Source organism: Anser cygnoides, chromosome 1 (genome assembly GCF_040182565.1).
Source record: "Anser cygnoides isolate HZ-2024a breed goose chromosome 1, Taihu_goose_T2T_genome, whole genome shotgun sequence".
NCBI lineage: Eukaryota > Metazoa > Chordata > Aves > Anseriformes > Anatidae > Anser > Anser cygnoides.
In genome coordinates, this window is record NC_089873.1 from 205039683 (window position 1) to 205061991 (window position 22309).

The 22309-nt window shown below is 36.5% G+C and overlaps 1 protein-coding gene across 31 annotated transcripts in view; it reads right to left on the minus strand.

Annotated features, from left to right (window-relative positions):
* DLG2 (discs large MAGUK scaffold protein 2) overlaps positions 1–22309 on the minus strand; it is a 1043894-nt gene that overhangs the window by 230752 nt on the left and 790833 nt on the right. For all 31 annotated transcript variants that reach the window (XR_010828657.1, XR_010828656.1, XM_048080922.2 and 28 more), the window contains 2 exons: positions 12500–12568; positions 1563–1719 (listed from right to left, as the gene is read on the minus strand). Coding sequence is in view for 29 of the 31 variants with exons in the window: in XM_048080922.2 (XP_047936879.1) it covers positions 1563–1719; positions 12500–12568 (226 nt within the window). In the remaining 2 variants the exon portion in view is untranslated. The remainder of the gene's footprint in view (positions 1–1562; positions 1720–12499; positions 12569–22309) is intronic.

A 22309-nucleotide genomic window follows, 5' to 3' on the forward strand; every position in this document is an offset into this window, starting at 1 on the left:
GGACCACTGCTCAGGGACTGGCTGGGCATTGGTCAGTGGGTGGTGAGCAATTACATTGTGCACCATTTTTATATATATGCATTTTTTTATTGTCATTCTTCTTATTATTTTCCCTTCTGTTTCTATCCTATTAAACTCTTTCTACATCAACCCGTAAGTTTTTACTTTTTTTCTTCTGATTCTCTTCCCCATCCCACCCAGGGCGCGGTGGGAGTGAGTGAATGGCTGTGTGGTGCTGAGCTGCCTGCTGGGTTAAACCACAACGGAACCCAAAATTTCAGGTTACTGTATCCCTCCAGTGTTAGCTCACCAGATTTTCTATATATTACAAAGGAGCAGCTTTTTACTTTGTTATTTTTTCACACATAAACTTCAACATGCAGAAGTTAAACTCACTAGTCATAGAACACGCCAGAGGTCAAGACATGCCTAAGCAATGTAGGAAAAGCAGTTCCAGCTCTCCCTTGAAGGGAGTCACACATTGACCAGGAACCTGCCACATAACCATACCACAAACCATCCAGTCCACAGCCATCTTCTTCCCCTGCCACTAACCCAAGTGCAGCCCCGGATACAAAGATGTCAGGGACAGAAAGCACGACAGTGGGAACGAGTGTGACACTGCAGCTTCATGGGCTGGTCACTCATGTGGGATGAGTAATTCCTGGGCTTCAGTTCTTTGCGTTAAAGCTATTTATGTACTTTACATGAAACAGGCCCAAGTGTATCAATTTGTATAATGTTTTGATTTTGATTTTGTTCTTGGTGTTGTTTTTTGTTGTTGTTGTTGTTTGTTTGTTTTTCTGTAAAGCAGAATAATGTGAATGGATACTTAACTACACTCTCAAGGCTTTTATTGCCCTTCAGAATCCTTTATGTTCAGATTGTTTCAGTCAGATGTTCAATTACTTGACAGAGCCTAAGACAGAGCCTAAATGCTGTTTTTGAACTGCATACTATCAACACATACATGAAAGAAAAATTTCATAGATGTTTTTGAGACTAAATATGCAAAATATAACCTCAGTCTACAAAGCCTCTTATCCTATAAAATTTGAAAATAAATTTCAGAGTGATCATCAAATTCATTAGAGGCACAGAGATAATTAACATAACCTAGTTAATCACCTCATTGTATTGGGGCAGTTGCTAAGCAGTTTACTGCACACTAGATGGCACCCCCAGCCTGGATGATTTCATCCTACTATTTCCCCTCAAAGAAAAGCTAAAATTAGGAAATATCTTCTGACTATGCAGTGCATTTTGGGCAAAATGGAACTGGATGATGGGCTAAACTAAGGAATGCTGAGGTCCTCACTGTGGTGTTGCCATACTGTAGGTAATATTAAGCAGAGCTAAGTCTCATTGCAGCTAACACCCTGAACAAATGGTATAAAAAGCAAGAGTAAATAAACAAAATACTCAGTGATGAACTGTTTCCAGCTTGGATTTCACACAATAGAAACCAAAAAGGCTTTATGAAGCCTTCTTTGTGTGTCTTGCAGTACAGACAAAGAACAAGATTAAGCAATCTGTCAGCAAAGCCCAACACAAATACTTACAGACAAAATTTGATCTCCTCTCTGCAGTTCTCCACTGAGATCAGCAGGCCCGCCTGCTAGGATGAAAGACACGAAAATGCCTTCCCCATCTTCTCCTCCCACAATGTTAAAACCAAGTCCTGTGGAGCCCTTGTGCAGGATGATTTTTCGAGGCTCTCTGTACAGAAACAAAATGATAATGTTTATCCATTCAAAGATTTAGTGTGTACACATCTCAAGTCATCTTCAGCATACTATATTTTGCTTAAGAGACAATGGCTTGCTACTGCCTAACTAAGCCATTTAATAAATGATATAAATCTGTTAATTGGAGAATAACAACTAAGCAGCGACCATTTTTTTTCCTCATGGCTGAATTCAAACATCTCTATTAATTCCAGTTCACTGGAGTTATCCTCACTAAATTAAATAATAGATTAATTAACAGACAAAACTCTGAAGATCCTCTATAATCTCATTTATAGCAATACTGCATATACAAGTGCAATCAAACTTCATATGGTACCTTTTTTTTCTTAAAAGTTATACATGAACCAATTAAAAAATAAAAGACCTAGACAAAGCAATGACAAGAGGTTTTAATCCTGGCAGATCTGAAGCAAATAACATTTGCATGATCAATCTAATAGAGAAGAATCTTTCAAAAAACTCTGGTTTGACATTATTAGGAACTTGCAATTGTAAAATCACATAGCAACTTTATCACTGCCCCAGACTGAGGTATATCTGGTTTTGTGTTACTTGTTTAAAAAGTTGTTCATTATGATGGAAATCAATAAATAATAACAGCTACATCTCATATAGCACTTTCCATCTGTAAATTGAAAATATACCCCAAAGGATGCATAATAATATGCATTTACTGGCAGGAAAACTCAGGTCCAGAGAAAGGAGAAGACTTTCCTAAGCAATCAAGGTAGTACACTTGAGAAAAAGTGTGCCAAGTATTCCAGTTCTCGATTTCTATGTACCATGCATCAGATTTGTCTCTCCCTTGGACAAACAAGTACACACAAGAATGCATAAACATGCAGACACCATGTTTACTGGTACTTACACAATTCCAAATCCCTCTAACAATTTACTTTTCAGAAAATAAACAAATAAATAAAAAATGACATTGTAATATCAATATGTGTGTATCTGAAGCCCAGTCCTGCAAATACTCACATCCATTTATGTCTGTGATTCCTCACAGAGAAAGAGAATCTGCTTCTAATTCTCAATTTTTAAAAATAAAAATTACTAGGTTACTAGCAAAGTGACAATTATAAACATGCATATAAGAGACCTCAAGACCTGTGCTTCAGAATACTTCCTGTAAAAAGATCCCATATTTCTTGTGTACTCTGTAATGGTTCTGTAGAATACTAATGGCTTTTTCATTTCTATTTTGTTTTAAAAAAGAAAAGAAAAGAAGGAAGAGAGAAAGAAGTGATGCATTAAGAGACAAGTCTTATTTGGTGTGATTTAAGTTTTATGGCTGTATACATTGCAACTTTATCTTTACAAGATAATTCCAAAATCAGTAGGAATTCGTTAGCTTTGCCTAATGCTAATTCACAAGTATTATCCCAGGCTTGATCATGATCCTTAAGCAATATCTCAACTTTCTGATATCTAGACTTAGTATTTTTGAAAGAAAAGATAAAGCAAAGTTTTGATAGTATCTTAAAAAGAGATTGTAACCCTTTTTGAAAGTATTCTTCCTACTCCGTATGTCCCTCCATTTTATAACTCAACATTAACATACAGTCAGAAAAAAGAACCTTAAAAAATACAACTGTGAGAAAATGACAGAGAGTCTTGACTTTGCACATTCTTTTGAACCAACCAAAAAATAAATAGGGGGCTTCTTCTCTTTTGGATCATTTCTGTTGATTTGCCTTGTAGCAACACTTTTAGCACCTCCTTAACTATGTGCAGATTAGACATAATGTAATCCATATCTAAGAAGTCTAAGTAGGTTTTTAATTAGTAAGGGTGGCCTGGGGGCTGGAACAGAACTAGGAAAGCAGCTGGAAGCATGGATTCCTTCCCCAGTTAGACAATGTGCTGCTGAGTGAATTTGGCAAGTCATTTGTTCTTCCCTCTTCAATTTCTTCACCCACAAAAAGATATGGTGACACTTGTCATCCTTGAGTCCTACAGATCAAAAATAGTTTGGGAGAGCTAGCTACTGCCAGTATTATTTACCTGGATATTGAGGAAAAAGAGGCAGTAAAGTCAAGCAAATATATATGCATGCTCTGCTGGTGAGAAATCAGACAAGTTCTCATTCAAAATGAAAATGAGTATTTTTACACATGACAGGCAACTTGGATCATAAAATTGAAAGCTAGTGCTATGGGCAAAACTAGCTCAATACAACTGGGTATCTACTGAATGCTAAGCTGTGCTGCTCAACAAAAAGTTGGCCCAGTTATTAATCCCTGCCTCTGATCAAGTCAGCAGATTTATGCCTAAAATGCTGTCAGTGCTGTTTTGTAATTTTGGCCTTTTGACAGCAAATTTCACATTCTGCTCTTGGATGATTACGTTCAGAGGAAGCTCGAACAATAATGGGGAAATGTCAGAAGACATGATTAGAACACAATGGTTTCAGCTCCTGCTTTTTAGCCTCATGAGGTAATTTTGGTCACGACTCAAATTTGGCTGTATAGAAACTACTAGCCCTAGCTTGCCTCCGTATTTCTTTCATATCTGAGTATCTTGTGGAATCTGAAAAGTGGATTCAAGAATGCACAGGTGTAGCTGTCATAAAAATAATCATCATAGAAATAATCTTTAGCCACGACTATGCTGCAAAAATAGAAGGTATATACCATAAATACAAATAAGAATTTTGAAATATATCATAATACACACTTGCATAACAAACCGAGTCTGAAAAACAGACAAACAAACAAAACCACACTTGTGCTGATAATAAAGAGTTGTAGCATTCTATGGAGTTAAAGTAGGAAGACATTTTACTGCTTAACGAAACAAACTACAACACTGGCAGATGATCTCTTAAAGAGTAGCGCAGAAGTGAGTTATCTATCAATGCTTTAAGCACACTCAAATAAAAGCTTAATTATGATAAAGCTAAAGATGAGGATCAACAGAACCACAGAATGGCTTGGGCTGGAAGCAACTTTAAAGACCATAATTCCAAACCCCTGCCATGAGCAGGGACACCTCCCACCACACCAGGTTGCTCAAAGCCCCATCCAGCCAGGCCTTGAACACCTCCAGGGATGGGGCATCCACAGCTTCTCTGGGCAACCTCTGCCAGGGCCTCACCACCCTCTGAGTGAAGAATTTCTTCCTTATATCTTATCTAAACCTACCCTCTTGTAGTTTAAAGCCATTCCTCCTTGTCCTATCACTTCACTCCCTGACAAAGAGTCCCTCCCCAGCTTTCCTGTAAGCCGCCTTTAGGCTGCTGTAACATCTCCCCAGAGCCTTCTCTTCTTCATGCTGAACAACCCCAACTCCCTCAGCCTGTCTTCACAGGAGTGGATAATATATCACCTGGCATAGAATGTTATAGTCATCTTGATGTAATTATTAAGGAGATCTAAGAACAGGTGCTCCAATTTATCTTGAATGTTTGGGAAGCAACATTAGGAAAAAATCTTCTCCTTCTGTTGAGCTTCTTTATTAATATATTTCCAATACACATGAAGGGTCTCCAGACAGAGTGCAGGTAAATGCCATAAATGAAGCAATGCAATTGAAGACTAAAAGAAGACACGGTCATGAGAGAGTAAAAAGTGAAAGAAAAGTAACTTCACATTCACATGTGAATGACAATTTCTTCCTGTAAATGCATTCAGTAAAAACATGTTCTATAGATAAAACAGCAAATAAGGCAAAGGTAATTTCAGGGTAACTTATCTAAAATGTACATTGTTTTGTTCTAAGACAATAGGTGGCACTCTGTAGCTACTAAAAAGGAAAAGTAACTGAAATGCATGGTTTTGCCTCCAGCTTTAACTACTTATCACATTTACAATTTCTTCTGTGATAAATAAGGCTGAAGGTAAGTTTCTAGGTGCTAACAGAGCATACTAGCACTTTAATTCAGTGCGTGCATGTTTTATGCCCTCCTGCAGCTTTGTACCAAATACAAACAGAGAAGAGCAGCAGGGGAAATCAAGCAGAAATTAGAAAGAAGGATGAGATGAAAACATCCCTGGACTGACAGAAGGCAGCAGAAGGCAAAAACAAAATAAAACAAAGCAAAAGCAAAGAAAAGAGATAACAGGACAAAGGGAGAGAGTACATCTGTAAGGAGAAAAGGAAAGGAATTAAAAAGAAAAAATGTAGAGAAAGAGGGAAGATTAACTATAACAGAGCCAGAAATCATAACAAGGAGCAAAGGAGCAAATGAAGTGCTGCAATCCACACAAATTTACAAACTCAGAAATCAATGGGAGAATCAATTTGGATGGACTTGCTTCAGGGAATGCAGCAGAGCTGATTCTGTAAAGCACATTATAAATTGGAGGCCTGATGTAAGAGCAAAGTATTATTAAATTAATGTTTGAAACCAGTAAGTAGCAACAAATCAGAGAGGGTAAAACTTCAACACTTAATGAAATTTCTCCTGTCAGAAAAACACAACTTTAAAAAGTCGAAAAAGTGAGATATTTTTCCTCCTTACCACTTTTTTTGCTTTATATTTGTTACACTTGTTCATTATGCTGAAAACAGCTAAGTGTTTTGTATCTACTATATTTGTACTGAATTTTTGTTTTGATCAATTTTACTCTTTTATAGTAAGAGAATGACAAAAACAATGTGAGTCTTCCTATCGTTCTCCTTTGGATTCTGAATCCACAGTAATTATAGACTTAATTTAGGAGATTAAAAAGTGGACTGATAAATGAAGGGGAAGAGCTTTCTGAAAACAAGTTATTCTTATAACAGCTAACTGAAAGAAAATCCATTTTCAATTTGCTTATTTTGTGCTGCTGGCTACATTAAAGAATACAGTCAGTTTTAGTATTCATATCACACTGATACATCTCTGCCTTTCTGTTTCTTTTGCACCATCTATAAAATCGGGGTGTTGAAAAGATTTTGTGCTTTTTGGACCATCTACAGAAATTTAAGCACATTGGATACTTTCAAGTATCAGACCATAGAGATTTGGTCAATTACATATAATCAGTGAGGTATCCCAAATGAGCTGGGACTGAGAAATATGGCTTTGATCTTGCTTTGGCCACAGGTTTATTATTGTTGTTTGCTTGTTTCAAAAATGCTGTTTTCTTCACAAAGAATATTGACATCATACATGCACATGATGATCTGGTGTTACTGTAGCACATTCCATAGAAAGCCCAGCAGTGCTTGTATTAGGGCAACACCCAGTCCCCAGCTTGGCCTAACACCCTCCGTGCGAAGCACTGTGCTCACAATGACAAATCACAGGACAAAGAAAACGGTCTCAAGTTCCACCAGGGGAGGTTTAGACTGGATATTAGGAAGAATTCCTTCATGAGAGGGTGGTGAGGCATTGGAATAGGCTGCCCAGGGAAGTGGTGGAGTCCCCATCCCTGTAGGTATTTAAGAGATGTGTGTATGTAGAACTGAGGGATGTGGCAGCTTAGGGATGGGAATTGATAGGTCAGGTTGATGGTTAGCTTGGTGATCTTGAAGGTCTTTTCCAAGCTAGATGACTCTATGATTCTGTGATAATGCAACACAAAGTGTTCACGCTACTAACAAGTAGCAAATAGCAGGAAAGAAAATTGTAGAGTGAAGTTATACTAGTCTAAGGTTATGCATTAGTGATAGTACATCATGGAAAAAAATGTTATCTCAGGATCAAAGAACCATTCTCTTGTGCATTATGGTGTCTGGCTATAGCAATTCACTGTGTGAGCACTGAGCTGTGCCTGCTTAGAGTCAGTTGGCTAATCAAGCCATTTCTTTTTCAATAAAATACTTGTAGTTTTCCTCTAGTACCTCAAAAAAATCTAATAAATAACTGCACGTTTATTTTGGACAGCCAAAGGGCACCAATACTGGAAGGACCTGAAAAGGGCAATTCAAATAGGTTGAACATTCTTCCACACAGCACGTAACACAGAAAGCTATGGTGGATAGAGAAGGTGCCGGTGTGTGCAATGTTTTAAATTCTGATCTATCACGCAAGAGAGAATTTGAAATCTTAAGTGGTTGAAGGCATGGATTATGCACACACACCTTTTTAAAAGCCATCAAAGTTCAGGCAGAAAAAAACCTTAGCTTATTCACATTTTCTTTTATACCTTCTACAACTGCTTCACAACAATTTAAAGAAAAAAAACTATCTGTAGTGATTTCATCTATTGTTTTATTGCAGTATCATCTCTGCAGCATCATGGCTATTACTTTTTCCCCTGTTATTTCCCTCTTAGGCTTGGCAAAATCTTTCCATCACAACAGGAGACAGTACTGCCCACAGCCCTCTCTCTGATCTACCTTTATTGTGAGATTTCCAAAACACCGCAGTCTGGCAGCAGCAGGGAGCAGGCAGCCCTGCCCTTCTCCAGCCCCACTACTGTTACACAGAAGTGTTATACCTGACCCAGTGGGGTCTGATCCCCAATTCATGACTTTAATTGTTACTATAATGATTACATTTATGACTGAAAATAATAAATAAGGAAATCTTCTTTTTATCCTTTGCTGTCACATTGAGCATCACAGTCCAGAGGCGTAACTTTGCCTTCTTACACTCAGATGTTATTTTGGTCATATGCCGAGCGAGCGTTCATATTCATTACAACGTGCAACTGATTGGTAACTTGTAATCTCATTTTGCTAAATGTTGATATGCAAACAACTAAACCTTCAGCCTTGTATGATCTTGAATCAGATCACATAACAAAATATAAATTTGCTTGCAATAGTGACCTGTTCTGCTCGAAAAAGTATTTTATCAGGTTAATTGACTATGGTTTCTCTGGCATTTCTTGTTGATTGAACGTTGGCATTAGCTGTAGAAGCAGTACTTTATCCTAACTTTAATACTGAATACGTTTTTTTATGCATTTATTTTCCAAACATCATGTCTAACTTGTCAAAAACTTTGAAGTATATTTAATATGAGGGAACCTACTGGGAGCCAGGCTTCAACCTGACTGATGCATGCATGAGTGCACTGACTTATATATGGGCAATTTTATTTGCTTTGTGGGAACCCCTCTGGACTTTAGTAGTCTTTCATTTTGTCCTTTGTAGAGAAATTAAAGCCTGCACACCAGGCAATGTTTTCTGCTTACAGCTAGCAAGATGGACTTGGCATACCAGAATAATTTCTTATTTGAAACGTGAAACTGGTCTGTATTTTTACCTCGGTGCCTGACATTTACCTCAAAGGCACAGGAGTACATCTCCTAGATATGAGAAATTCCAATGAATTCTAGAGAAACAATGTTGGACAACTAATATGCTCTGCAGCTTTGAAAGGGAGATGATTATTCCAGTGTGCTTATTCATTTATACATTGTCTCACATAAGCATTTGTCTCTCTTCCCTGATCTAGGAGGTGCATTATTTACATGATAATCATCAAATCCAGAAATCTGCATCTCTGTTCCACCTGCTATACCCAACACATACACATACTAAAAAGGTTGCTATGCATCCTGGCTTTAAAAAACTATTTGTTATGTATTGAAATCACTTTTCTATAAACTATTGCTTTTGCCATTTCATAGCTCTATTTACCATGAACACTCCAGCTTTTCAGCTTGTAAGCAAAGCTAGATGAGATGGAAATGGCAATAGGCAACCACATCACACTGTCAGGAGACAGGAGGCATTCAAAGGTTAAGAGAATACCTAAAAATAGCAATGCCTCTAAGCCATGTTTCGAAATATCAATACACAGTACATCAGAAGCAAGCATCCAGAATTACTTTATATGAGATACTTTGGAAATACAAAGCTGTCTGTAATGGCTGTTCTGTTCAGAATAGAAGTTCTTACCCTTAGTCCTGGTTAAAATGCTGTTTATTTACATATTAATATTTATATATAAAATGTTCTTGATGAAAGAAGTTGAAATCCCAATTTCTAAACAGTTCAGCAGAGTAGATGGCTGGTATAAACAGTAGCATGTTAAGTAAAATTTAGTCTGAATGTCAACTGGAGACAGAATTGCTATCATAAAGGACTAACATTATAGATTTGTGAGTAGTACAGAAGGATTTCCAGGTAACAGGTTTTAGTTTTTGTCCAGTATTTTTCCCATTTTGAATATTCACAGCTAAAATTTTTATTAAAACCATTAAAAAAAACTCAGATTAACAATATTTTCAAATCCAAACATAATAGTTTTCTTGTTTTTAAACCATGCAGATAAACCATTTAGGAAGTTACTAATGAGATTGCACTAACAATGACATCAGACACCTGTGAAGTTCATGCCTTTGTAGACATAATAAACCTGTTCACCTCATGTACAGCTATTAAACTGTGAAGAATATAAGGCTTGAATATAAAGAAAATTTAGGTTTTAAAAACTTTTTTTTTTTTTACTTTGATACTCATTTTTGCTACACGTAAAGCCCACAAAAGCATTCTCTCAAAAAAACATTTTTTTATGTATGAACCCATTACCTAGATCAAAAATCTATTAAAGTTTTTAAAACATCTGTGCTAGCCAGTTCAATTATCACATATTCAACAAGGTGGAAAGGAATAAATGCCAGTGAATGCAATTCCACCTGCATTTTTTTGTTCCTCCAGTATTTCATTTCTCCTTCAGAGGACCAACTAATTGTACTACCGCAATGCCTACACAGTCAGTCACACACAGCCTGCATGCTGGCCTGAAATCTCAGTGTGTCTTAGGGATGCCTTTCAGGCAAAGTAGTCATTTACAAAGCACATCTCAAAAGCAATATAATGAGTCACCTAAATACAGGACTCTACTGATGGAAACCGAGTTCCTAAAAGAGAAAAATAACTTTGTTTTGACATGAAATTGTATTAGCTATAAACTTATTTAGCAGCATGGACTTCACAAAAACATTAAAATAAATAGAGCTTTAATATAATGAAATATTTAGGGCTGAGCTGATTACTCTTATTTGCTCAGCAGTGTAATAGGCTAACAGTCCCACTTTCCTATGTGAAATGAAATATGACTCAGTGTAAGTTGATTAGTAATAATTACAAGCCAGATATTCTTCTACCTCCTGAACAGCAGGAGACCTGTAATATCAATTGCAGATTTCCCCTGCTCTAATGATTCATACACAATATATGCAAACTGTCTGTGTGGCCAGTGCAGATTTTGCAATTTATCTAAAAATTCATGTAGACAAGATTGATTACCAAATTTCAATGGCAATTTAAGCCTGTGGGGTACCTCCTTATTATGGAGTCCAGTAGACCACGTCACAGACATCGTAATAGAATTTCTTTTCCTAAATCTCAATTTAGCAAACTCTCCTTTTTTTTTTTTTTCCTCACAGTTTTTCTTATTTCTAACATCATTTTCCTCATGAATTGGATTGAGAAAAAGGCAGGGGAATAGAGTATGCCTTTGTTAGTTCATTAGAGAGAAAGAAAATTAAAATTAAAAAAAAAAAAAAAAACTAAAATGAGGGTGTTTTAGCACTGACAGAGGTTACCCAGAGCTTGCGTAACTTCCACATTTGGTGATAGTCCCAGCTTCACTAGAAAAAGACCTTGAGAAACCATCTCTAACTTTGAAATTAGCCCTGCTTAGAGCAAGAAGGCTGGCTGATAAGGCCTTCATTTATAAAATTACCTTCCAGATAAAAGCTATTAAGCCATATGGGCCTTTCCTATAAGGATTTCATTATTGATTCTTGTTTTCAATAGAAAATTAATAAAGCAGTCTTACCTGTTTTAAATACAAACATAAAATTATTATTAGATTTGTTCTTTTTTTTTATTGTTTAATATTTCATGTTGAAACTTGTGGGAAAAACATTTCAGGCTTCATTTAGGAGTGGATTATTTTACATGTGTGTTGTTTTCTTTCTCACTGCACCACAGTGAGGTTCCAACATAAAATACAAGCAAGATAGCACCTTTCCTGTGTGGAAACTTTGGACTCCCACTTTTATTATATAACATTATATATATAATATATAATATATATAATATATATAATATATATAATATATATAATATATATATTATATATATATATATTATATAAAAAAGAAAAGCTTTGAAATAAGACCTAACAGTAGTCCATGATAAGTTATTGCCTACAAAATACTTCAGACAGTTCTACATTTCTATGGGAGTGGAGAAACAAATATAACATTTTCTGGAAACTACACCAGTCCGAGCAACCAAGATCTAAATGATTCAGTGTTAAATATCAGGTTTTCTAATATCATAAAGATGCAAAAATATTAACTACAGTTATGAATTATTCATATTTTACCCAATTATTTCTGTTAAAGTGGAGTCAGCTAAGTACTCAGAGTGATACTTCTACAATTAACACATAATATACACAGACGTACACCAGCATGGGATTATTATTCTCTATCAGTACTTCTTCAGCCTTAGTCCGGGACACGGTTTGCTTTGCCAAAAGAAATTCATGCATGTATTAAGAAAACAGAGTAAGACTTCACGGGGAATTCCCATGATTAATGGCAACCATTTTACAGCTAATACATGTGAATACTGACTTTAGTCAAGTGAGATGAAGAGATACTGAGATATGTGACAGATATTCTTGCCTTCATGTAAGCCAAACTTTTCAATATGAATATCTAAAAAGGGTCAGTACTGATTTGGAAGTATCTATTTCTGCATCTCACAGACATTGAGAGATGTATGCAACATGGTATGTAACAACACAAGTTGTTAACTCCTACATGTAGGTGGGGAGTTCAATGTCTGGCTTAGGGATATCTGAGAGCTCAACAGGCAGCTTCAACAGAGAATCATCTTACCCTTCCACAGAAATGGTCCGCTGCAAGCTCACTGTGGGTGGCCGCGTTGCAGTGCTGTGCTGGGAATGACTGTATGACCAAGGAAGAATAGAGAAAAGTATTTGTTAAAGAAATACACGTTTCTCTTGCTCTTATTCTCTCTAGCAGCTTAACTAACAGCAAAACAGAAGTAACAATCAGATTGTTTTACACGTGTCTAAGGCATTTTGATTTCAGCAATGCTGATCTAAAAAAGGGCTCAGCTGATCTCTTGTGTTTAGTATCAGGTTTCATTCCTGATTAAAACACTACAATGAAGAGATTAGTTCCCCCTGATCTTTCTTATTATTTTTTAAATACATATATACACAGTTCAGGGACTTAAAATAACTTAGGTGCTAATTGTTCTGCAAAATATACTAACCGTAAAACACAAGATATTTGAGAGCAGAAGGTAAAACAGTAAAGCATAATGTTAATAATCTAATTCTTACTGTCTCTCAGGCAGAATGTTCAATACAAGAGGCCATGCGCTACTTGCAATTACACCATAATGTAACTTTGGATTTCACAAATTTCAGTAAACATTCGCTATTTGTATCAGATTTTAACTGGCTTGAGTCTTTCCAAGATATTTTATCAATTTGAGACGCAACATTCAGGGAAAAAAAAAAAAAAAGTATTTTCTAAGGAAAATGCAAGCTCTGTGGAAGGAAAAATCATTCCAATTGAAAATCCTGAGGTCTAATGACTGGTCTCCTATGTTGCATTCTCATGACTGAGGAACCTCAAAAATGGTTACTGTGTTAGCTAAGCCCAATAAATTACATAGCAAATGTTAACTTCAGTATTATACTGTTGTATAATAGCATTAAACCGTTAATATTCATGTAAATGTAAATGAATAACAACACATCAGGCAGTTGTGTGATAACAAATTGCACTCCTTACCGAAGACAGTTTGTATAAAAAAAAAATAAATTAAAAAATAGAAGTGTAGAAGTGTCTGGGTGTATTCTATGATTAGTTAAAAGGCTACATCACATAGCGAGGCTAAATATTAATAATGCAAACCACAGAATAAAAAAAAAAATCTTTGACAGTTTTTTATCACTTATTTTACTAACTGCAGGTCTTGTCTTGTTTTCAAGCTTTGTGTACAACTCAAGCTGTTCAGAAGAAGCAGACCTTGTTCTTAGTAAGAGCTAAGACATTCAACATCAACGAATAATGCATCTATTTTACATGCACGTTTTCCTGTAGCATAGCCATTATTGTCTGTCTTAGAGCACAGATTCGATTTTTCTGTGTAGCACATAGACTTGTGATACATGGTATCTTGCTGCAGGACAAACAAAAGATCTGCTGCCTGCTCGTATTTCCAGTTGAGACCATTGTGCTCTTGTTTCATGTTAGTAAACTGATGTACTCATCCTTGTTCTGAATATTTCAGAAGGCTTGTGGGAAAGTATACTCCCCTTGCTCAAAGAACTACAGAGCTTTTATCTACTGTATAACAAAGAGCAGGATATAAAGGGGAGAGACTCCAGGAGAGACTCTGGCATCCTGGTGTGAACAGAATTGTTGTTAAGTTGGACAAACATTGTAGAATAATATACTAGAAATATTAGTTAAAATTTCACATTAAGTTTGCATCTTGCATATGCTTATGTATTTTTAAACCGCCTTCTTTGTTTAAAAAAAAAATAAAGACCAGGTCATGGCTTGTCTTCTGTCCTCTTCCTCTACAAAGATGGAAGGGAACATTTATCCTTACGTTCCTGTACTATCTCCCCAGATCAATGACTAAGGAAGTGAACAGCCTCCCCATCACCTTTCCCTCTGTACATGTACAGAAGTGGCACAGCAGATCCATAACTCCTGCATCCGTTCCACTAGCCCTTGACTCTCAGAAATCTTACTCCCTGAAGCTGCACCAAGAGATGCAAGAATATGGCTGGCAGAAGGAACAAGAACCCAGCAGAGACAAGGGATGATGATGCAGGTGGTACCCCTCTAAGTCACACTGCATGTCAAGGTCTTTGTCTAGAGGAAGGATGGCAAAGCCATGCCTGAACTACGCTGCCAATGCCAAACCCTCAACGGACCCTTTAAAGAAGTAGCTCATATTCTCGCAACAGATGCTACATATTCTGTGGGAAGAAAAGTCTGTCAGGAAGGTGTGGCATGGTAGCAACTGAAAGCTTCCTGCAAGAATGTGAGTGAATGTTTATTTCACAAGTATTTGCATACAACGCGGTATGTATCTGAGCCAACCCCCTCAGTCTTAGGTAGTGTTCATCTGTTTTAGAAAGCAATATTGTCATAGGAAAGGGAAGCTAAGGAATGACAGCTGAAATGGCACTTTTCCTTAAAAATCTTAAGCCACCTCTCTCTATTTCAGAACCTCATCATTACTAGAGCCATAGCATACCAATATGAGCAGAGCTGCAACATTTACATCCAACCACAACTAGCCAAAATGGCTTGAATTGTGAAAGCTTTGTTTCTTCTCCCTAAAAAGATTTCACTACACGCAAACATATTTGTAAAACTCTGACCAGCTTCAAAATGAGCAAAATTACGAGAGCATTAACGATAGGATTTTCAGCTGCTGAACACTAAAAGCAAATAATTGCCCATTTATCTAGAAAATTAGCAACATACAAAGGTCACAAAAATATACTGAATAGTAAAAATGTGGGATGTGACTGTGTTTGGATGTTGCAAATAAAAGAGTGGACTATGTTCACCGAAGTAATTTATGGAACAGTGAACTCTTATTTCTGCAGCAGAAGAGTCATATTGAAGAAAGGGGTGGTCTTTGTGACAGATTCTCAGTCCCCACCTGAACAGCAATGCTGCATTTGACTGATGAATTCAACTGCTTTTGAGGGTGGATAATTAACCCTGGCTACCTGGTGCCAAACCTGTAGATTACAACCTGTCTGTCAGATCACACTGTTTCCAATCATCTTATATAACAGATCAATAAAGATTATGATTTTTGTCATTATACTGTTCACAATGGCCTTTACAGAATTAACAAAACCTACCAGTCTTTATAAATGATCTGCTTTTTGATATGATAAAATCTTCTTTGATGTGGAAAGAATTACACTGCTGAATGTAGGTGTACGCAGATCTAAGGCCAGTATTGTCTGCACTTTCATCAAGTTATTCTTGGATTTCAGCATTCACACACTTTTTAAAAAGGAATCTTTTTATAAATGTGAATCATTGTTTTTTCTTAAAACATATGATTACTATTTAGAAAGGCTCTTGAAAATGTTAATTATGAACTTTGTAAGGAAAATCATTGGAACACAAAACTGAAATGAGATCAAACAGCTTTTCCAGAAGTGAGTAGGAGCACCAGGTTCCTTGATTTTGGGTGCCCAGTCAAAACCACTTCCAAAGCCCTGCTCTGACGGAAGTGATATTCATCCCTTTCAGAATATCAGATGTGTAAGACCTCAACAAAAGGGCAAGGTACCCAGAACTCACTCATCACTCTCCTCAGCCGCTTGAGAATTTGGGCTGTACCATCACATCTGCAATTTCTTGCACAGAATTGTTATGGCTGGGGCAAGAGGCAGCAAATCAACCAAAGGGTCATCCAGACAGGCTGGCAAAAGAAGAATATTCAGAGGAAAAAGCAAATTCTTGAGAAAATAAGATCCTCACTACATTTCAACCACTAAGTGAAAAGAAAAAGACTAGGATGGATAGTAAAATTATTTTCTATTATATCAAATACTCTGCTAAGTAATTCTTACCCATATCGAGTATGAATTAAAGCTGCAATTTCAATTCAGTATTCAGTATTCTGCTGAAATTTCCAAATGTCTCAAGCACTAGGTGTCATCAGTATCTTTCTCTGGAGTGACTACCTAGTTATGCAGAGCTGCACAAGGGGAGCTGCACATACATCACTCCTTCCAAGCAGGGGTCTCAGCTAGCGGCAATATTCCACTCATTAGCAACCCCTTTCCAATCCTAAGTATCCGTGACATACAGTTAAAATGAATCCTTGGCCTCTTTGGATAAAAATAATTCTTAATTGGTGATATGAAAACTCATTTTTATGTGTCATTTATAAAATTCGATGCTCAATGCAAATTTATGCCAAGGTATCATCATGAATACAATGACAGCTAAAAATTAAAAACACAGTTTAACCGCTGTTTGACACAAGTGGCTATGTAGCTGACACAAAAATATATATTTAATATAATTCCTGACTGACTGATTTAAAAGATAAAGCTCTTGATGGCTTCTGTTAAAGTGGTGGAATCAGCATAAAGAAGCAGTTTCCATCACATGCTTAGTACACTTGTACAAGTGCTAAAGATCATGTACCACTCATTTTGGTGCACAAAATACAACTTCTAATGAGTTAATGACACCAACATTTTCTATGATGAATGCCTAAACACAGACATATACAACAATATTGAGATATTTCAGTAAGTACCATATTTTTACACTCACAGATCTAAGTTTTCGAAGTTTGACATTTAGGCTTATAAAATGCAACCTTTCTTCTGAAACGAATGAAGAATGAACATCTCAATAGTTTGAATAATATAAAGTAATAATATTTCAATATATCACTCAGTATTCCAGACACTTAATATAGATTTTCCCTGAAGAAATGAATCTCATAGACTTTTATTCCTGTAAAATACCAATTTTAATTTAATTCCATTTAATTTTCGTTCTTTGAGACAATGGGTATATACTATTCTTGTAAGAAAATTCATATGAGTGAAGGAACAAAGAATGAAATTCTAAATAAATAATAAGAGGCAAAATAGGCACAGGACCCAAACTCTCATTTTTTTTTTTTTTAATGGGTTTAAGGTTTTTCGGTTGCTTGCTTTTTTTTTTCTTTTTTTTTTTAAATCTGTTTTTTAAGCAAAGCTTGCCATTTAATGTCTTTGTAAAATAATAAAAATAGGGCAGCATGGTGTCAACATATTTTTGAAATCATTATTATGAAAATAACAAGATCACTAAGTGTTATAGTAAAAAGAAGGTGGATAGTCAGTCTCCTCAGTTCTAATTCTGTTCTAGCCCAAGGATGCTTTAATTGAACTTCTGCTGTGTGGGGGATGCTGAAACTGATGGCAACATTGTAAACTCTTCTTTCCCTTCTACGGACCACAGGAAATACTGTCTTCCCATCACAAATGCTGTGGCACTTTCACCAACACAATATTCCAGTGCAACTCCCATCTGGGGTGAAACAATCACATTTGGGAAACATTCATTGTGTTTTAAGCTTCTACAATGCAATTTGGCAAATAAAAAGAAGGACAAACTGGCACTAAGGGATCAGACTGCATGACAACCAAATCATAGTTCACCTCAAAGCCTACCAATGCATTCAGAGTGGAAGAAAGAAGGTTGCTACAATACCAATTTTTTCCTGGTCTCTTCTGCACATATAAAAAACAATGCACGTTGTCTTTTCACATGGAGTCCTAGAAAAACCATCTGCTTTCCTCTCCCAGCCCACCTCCTACCGACAAAGAACAGTTGTCCTCCATTTGCCATAGCAAAAGAATTCATTAGTTTTCGCATGTTATTTGCTTTGGCGAGTGAAAACTGACAGCACAGATATCATTAATTGCTTCCTAAATCGATTGAACTGTGCCTTCTTGTAAAGAAGCAATGATGGGGCCAGTGTCACAGGCTGGACAGACCTCGGCAAAGACTGGTTTCTGAGCAACTCTATTGAAGTCCCAACCCTGAAACTACCACATAGAACGGTATACACTACAAAATGGATTTGTCTATCAACAAATTCTGTGCAAATAAATATATAAAGCTTAGCTCTGATTTATTCCTTGTTATTCACAATATTAAAAGAAGACCAATACATACAATACTGAAGAAATTTCCACTGGGGAGCAGTGAGGGGAATACTAATACTGTTTGGTTTTATGATGTATTCTCAGCATGTTGTTTCTTATGTCAAGGACTAGAGGTAGCAGTGCAGTTGTTTGCAGAGTTTCTAACCCTTTTCTTTGATGAATGTAAAAGTTTAAAAAGACAACATGCTTTAATTCCATTAATGTGGAGTTTTAATTCAGCTCAGTGAAGTGAAACCAGCTTTTCTTGATGCTGCCGACAGCTAAACTTTTAACTTAAATGAGGTTTTGCTTTCCTATGGGATTAATTAGAAGACCAGAGAGTGCTTTTTTGGTATTATCTCAGCTACAAACAGCTTGATAATATCCAGTACTGACAGTCACTGACCCATAATAGAAGCATCAAACCAACCAGACAGTCTCCGATCAGAGGTAAACAGGAAGCTTCAGAGAAAAGGACATTCAACCCTGTTACCTTCAGATCACCCTTCAGCAATAAAGCCACGCACGAGCTGTAACACTGTTTTCCAGTACAGGCACATACAGTGAGGATTTCTGGGGTGACTCAGCAGTCATAATTCCTTTTTTAAAATGCTTTTGCTACAGATATTCTACAAATAGTATTGCTATGCTGAATACCTACCCAATGGACAAAAGAAAAACAAAAGGATTAGGTTGTCACTGCCTACAGACATGAAGAATAAGGGCCACATTACATCTTTGTCCAGGTTCTCTGGAATAATTTCTCTTGCACAAATGGAGTCAATGAGGTTGCTGACCTCGTCCTTCTCTCCTTCCTTCCCCAAGCAGTAGCCAAAGAGAAGTGGTCAGCCACATTTTCCGACTTAAAGTGTCTGAGTTACTGCAGCACTAAATTAGCATCATGTAGAAATAAGGAAGAATGCAAGGTGAAACTGTGACTCACAGGAATGCTTCAGAAATGCAGCAGCTCCTGGAATAAAGTTAATTATACAGCTTTATTAAGAGTGTGCCTAAGTCAGCACCTGTCTTCAAAGTGGTGAAACATCCACAGACTTCAAATCTGCTTCCTTACAGCTGAGGTAATTGCAGGAGATAATGATAAGCTTTAAAACATGGCAAGTATGCTTATCTGAGAAGGAATTGCTATTCTAGTTTGAAATACAATATTTAAAACAGCTGACGAAGTTTGGAATGATATGCGGGGAACTGAAAATATTTAGGAATGCTGCTTAAAAGAGTAGAGTGGAAGGGTTATACTGCTGGCAAAGTTTCACATGTAGTCTAATATTTACACAAAGGGTAAATACAGACTTACACAGTACTGTGAAGGAAATGGTATTGAGCAAAGTAGACATCCTGAATGAAAACTGTACCAAAACCCACTGTGACGACTTAATATATAATTAAGTGGAACAGACGTTTAAGAAATGTGAGACTTGATTTAATGACTCAGACATGGTACTTTGTTCTTTTGAGAGGTTACTCTGTTCTAGACTTCACCGCTAGGTACTAATGACTGTTATATGATACATTTCTAATTTTGCTTAAATTTGTCCATTTCACCCCATCATCCTTCTAATTCATTATGTTCCATGTTCATACCCTTTTCTCATGTTCATTAGAAATGGAACATGTTAAGTCTCCATGACATTCCAAGACATTCTGTTTTTGAAAAAAAATGCATCTCAAGCTTTCTGACTAGCCTCTCATTCTTTTAAAAAGTATTGTTATTAATATTATTATTGTTATTATTTATTGTTGTTATCACTACTGTAATGAACATAAGAAATTATAAAGATCCACCTGGGACTTGAAATACTCATTGATGACATCAGTTTTGCAATTATACCAGCTAAGTGAAGACTGAGATTTGCATCTCAAAATATTTGAAATAATAGAAAACTTACACAGGTATGTAGGAGAAAACAAAAAAAAAAAGGTGAATGGTAGAGGAGAGAAAATCTCACCTTCTCACTTGTTTAAGCAGTATCAATTAGAAGTGATCCATTAACGTAACTCTGTGTTTGTCTTTAATCACAGCTGAGGAGGAGGATGCAGTGATATTTTTGTGAATTTAAATCGGAAGCATTTGTTTAGGAATTATAGAAGGCTTCCTGATGTGCTCGGCATGGCCTCCCAATTACCTGTATTGTGGTACCCTGATACCACTGCCTATCCAATGCTGAGTTTCCAATTCTTTCTGAAGAAAGTATCTGTCATCCTCCTGGTTACCCTCCTCCTTGGTCTTATGTAATCCAATGTCAGTACGTGTTTTTTTTTTTTTTGTTTTGTTTTGTTTTGTTTTGCCGTGCTGCTGCACTTGAATGCCATACCTCACTTACTGTTTGCTGTCACTCCTAACACTCTTTCAGCATTAGTGCTTTACAAGCATTACCACTCCAGTGAATTACACAGGGTGCAAGCGACTTGTAGATTGTTTGATTGCTCTGCGACACAAGTATTCTTGCTGAGTAAAAAAAAAATCAGCTTCAATAGGGGAAAATTCTACAGTAATTCTAAAGACTTTCTAAAATAAAACTTCTACCGAGGATGCCTGGAGACACTAAATAATCAGAATGTCAGAATAGTGTAATAATTCACAGGCAGAGTGCTAAAGCTTGTGGCATTATATAGCTGGATGGAACCATTCAGCTTCTCACTATTTTATTTTTTTTATATATATATCATTATCTGCCCTGCTTAATTTCCAATGTATTTCACTTTTTTTCCTATAAAAAAGCAATTATTGCAGTAATTGCACACAGCCATATATGTGTAGTATGGTTCTTCAGGTTTTGATACGCGTGATGACAGTAGGAATTTACCCCCAGCACCATGAGATGCAGGCAGTGGCCTCGTCCCACCACAGCTGAGCCTCTGCTGCAGGGCGCTTGGCTAGTGGGGTGCCCGGGGAGCACGTAGCACAATTTCCATCAGTAGCTGTTCTGTGGCAACTGCAGTGCACAGCCCTCACCACTGTCCCAGAACACCAGTGTGGATGTATTTCTAGAGCTGTGTATTGCTTCCATAATGAAACCTATTTATCGCACACAAAGCTCATTAGGTTTCTGTGCTAGTAATGACCCAAGTATCTGTAGCAAAATCCCATTTCAGTTTAAGCAAATGTCAAAAGACATTAGCAAGCATTTGAAAAACTGGTTCTCTTTTAAGGAACTTTGAATGACAAAACTTAGATAGAAATCTAGGAAATCTTCAAAGTTGTACTAATATTCATATAGGCACAGCAGACTCATATAAGATTTGCAGTTGAAAAATCCCAAATTGCACACCATGCATGTATTTATAAGCTGCATTGTTGAAAAAAAAAAAAAAAAAAAGAAGTGAGTAGGGAAGTAATGAAATTGCTTCTATCAGCAAAAGAAAAAGCTCACCTAATTTACAGTCTGTGAATACAGCATAAATTCTGAAATACTGTAAGCTAGGAAATTGTTCATATTGATGCTAACAGCCAGTAAAAGCTTGAATTTCAGAAAGTGTCAAGACCAGGATTTTAACTGAATATTTAGCTGAATTATTTTTGTCAAAATTCAGTTTCACAGGAGATATGCGCTAAATAGGAGGACAAGAAAACAAATGGTTAAACATTCAGACACCAGAAAAATCTGTAAAGATCTCACATTTTCAGATACTTTTCTACTACAGTCCATAGAAGTTCATTTAAAGTTATGAATACTATTTATAAGAATTTTGAGAGCTCCTTTCCCTTCAGGAATTACAGACCTAATTCCAATTCAGGATAAAAAAAAAAAAAAAAAAAAAGTACTACGTGATTTCAACAGAGAACTCTGCAAGAGCAATCTTCACATTAACAAAATGGACAGAGATTATTAACAGTTACATTGGCTTTTTGCAATACTGCATTTAGTGCCTAGGAAAGCTTAGCTTTGCTTTCTCTTCTCCAAGGAGGGTTGACTTTCTTTGCACTGAAGACGGCACTTGTAAAATAATT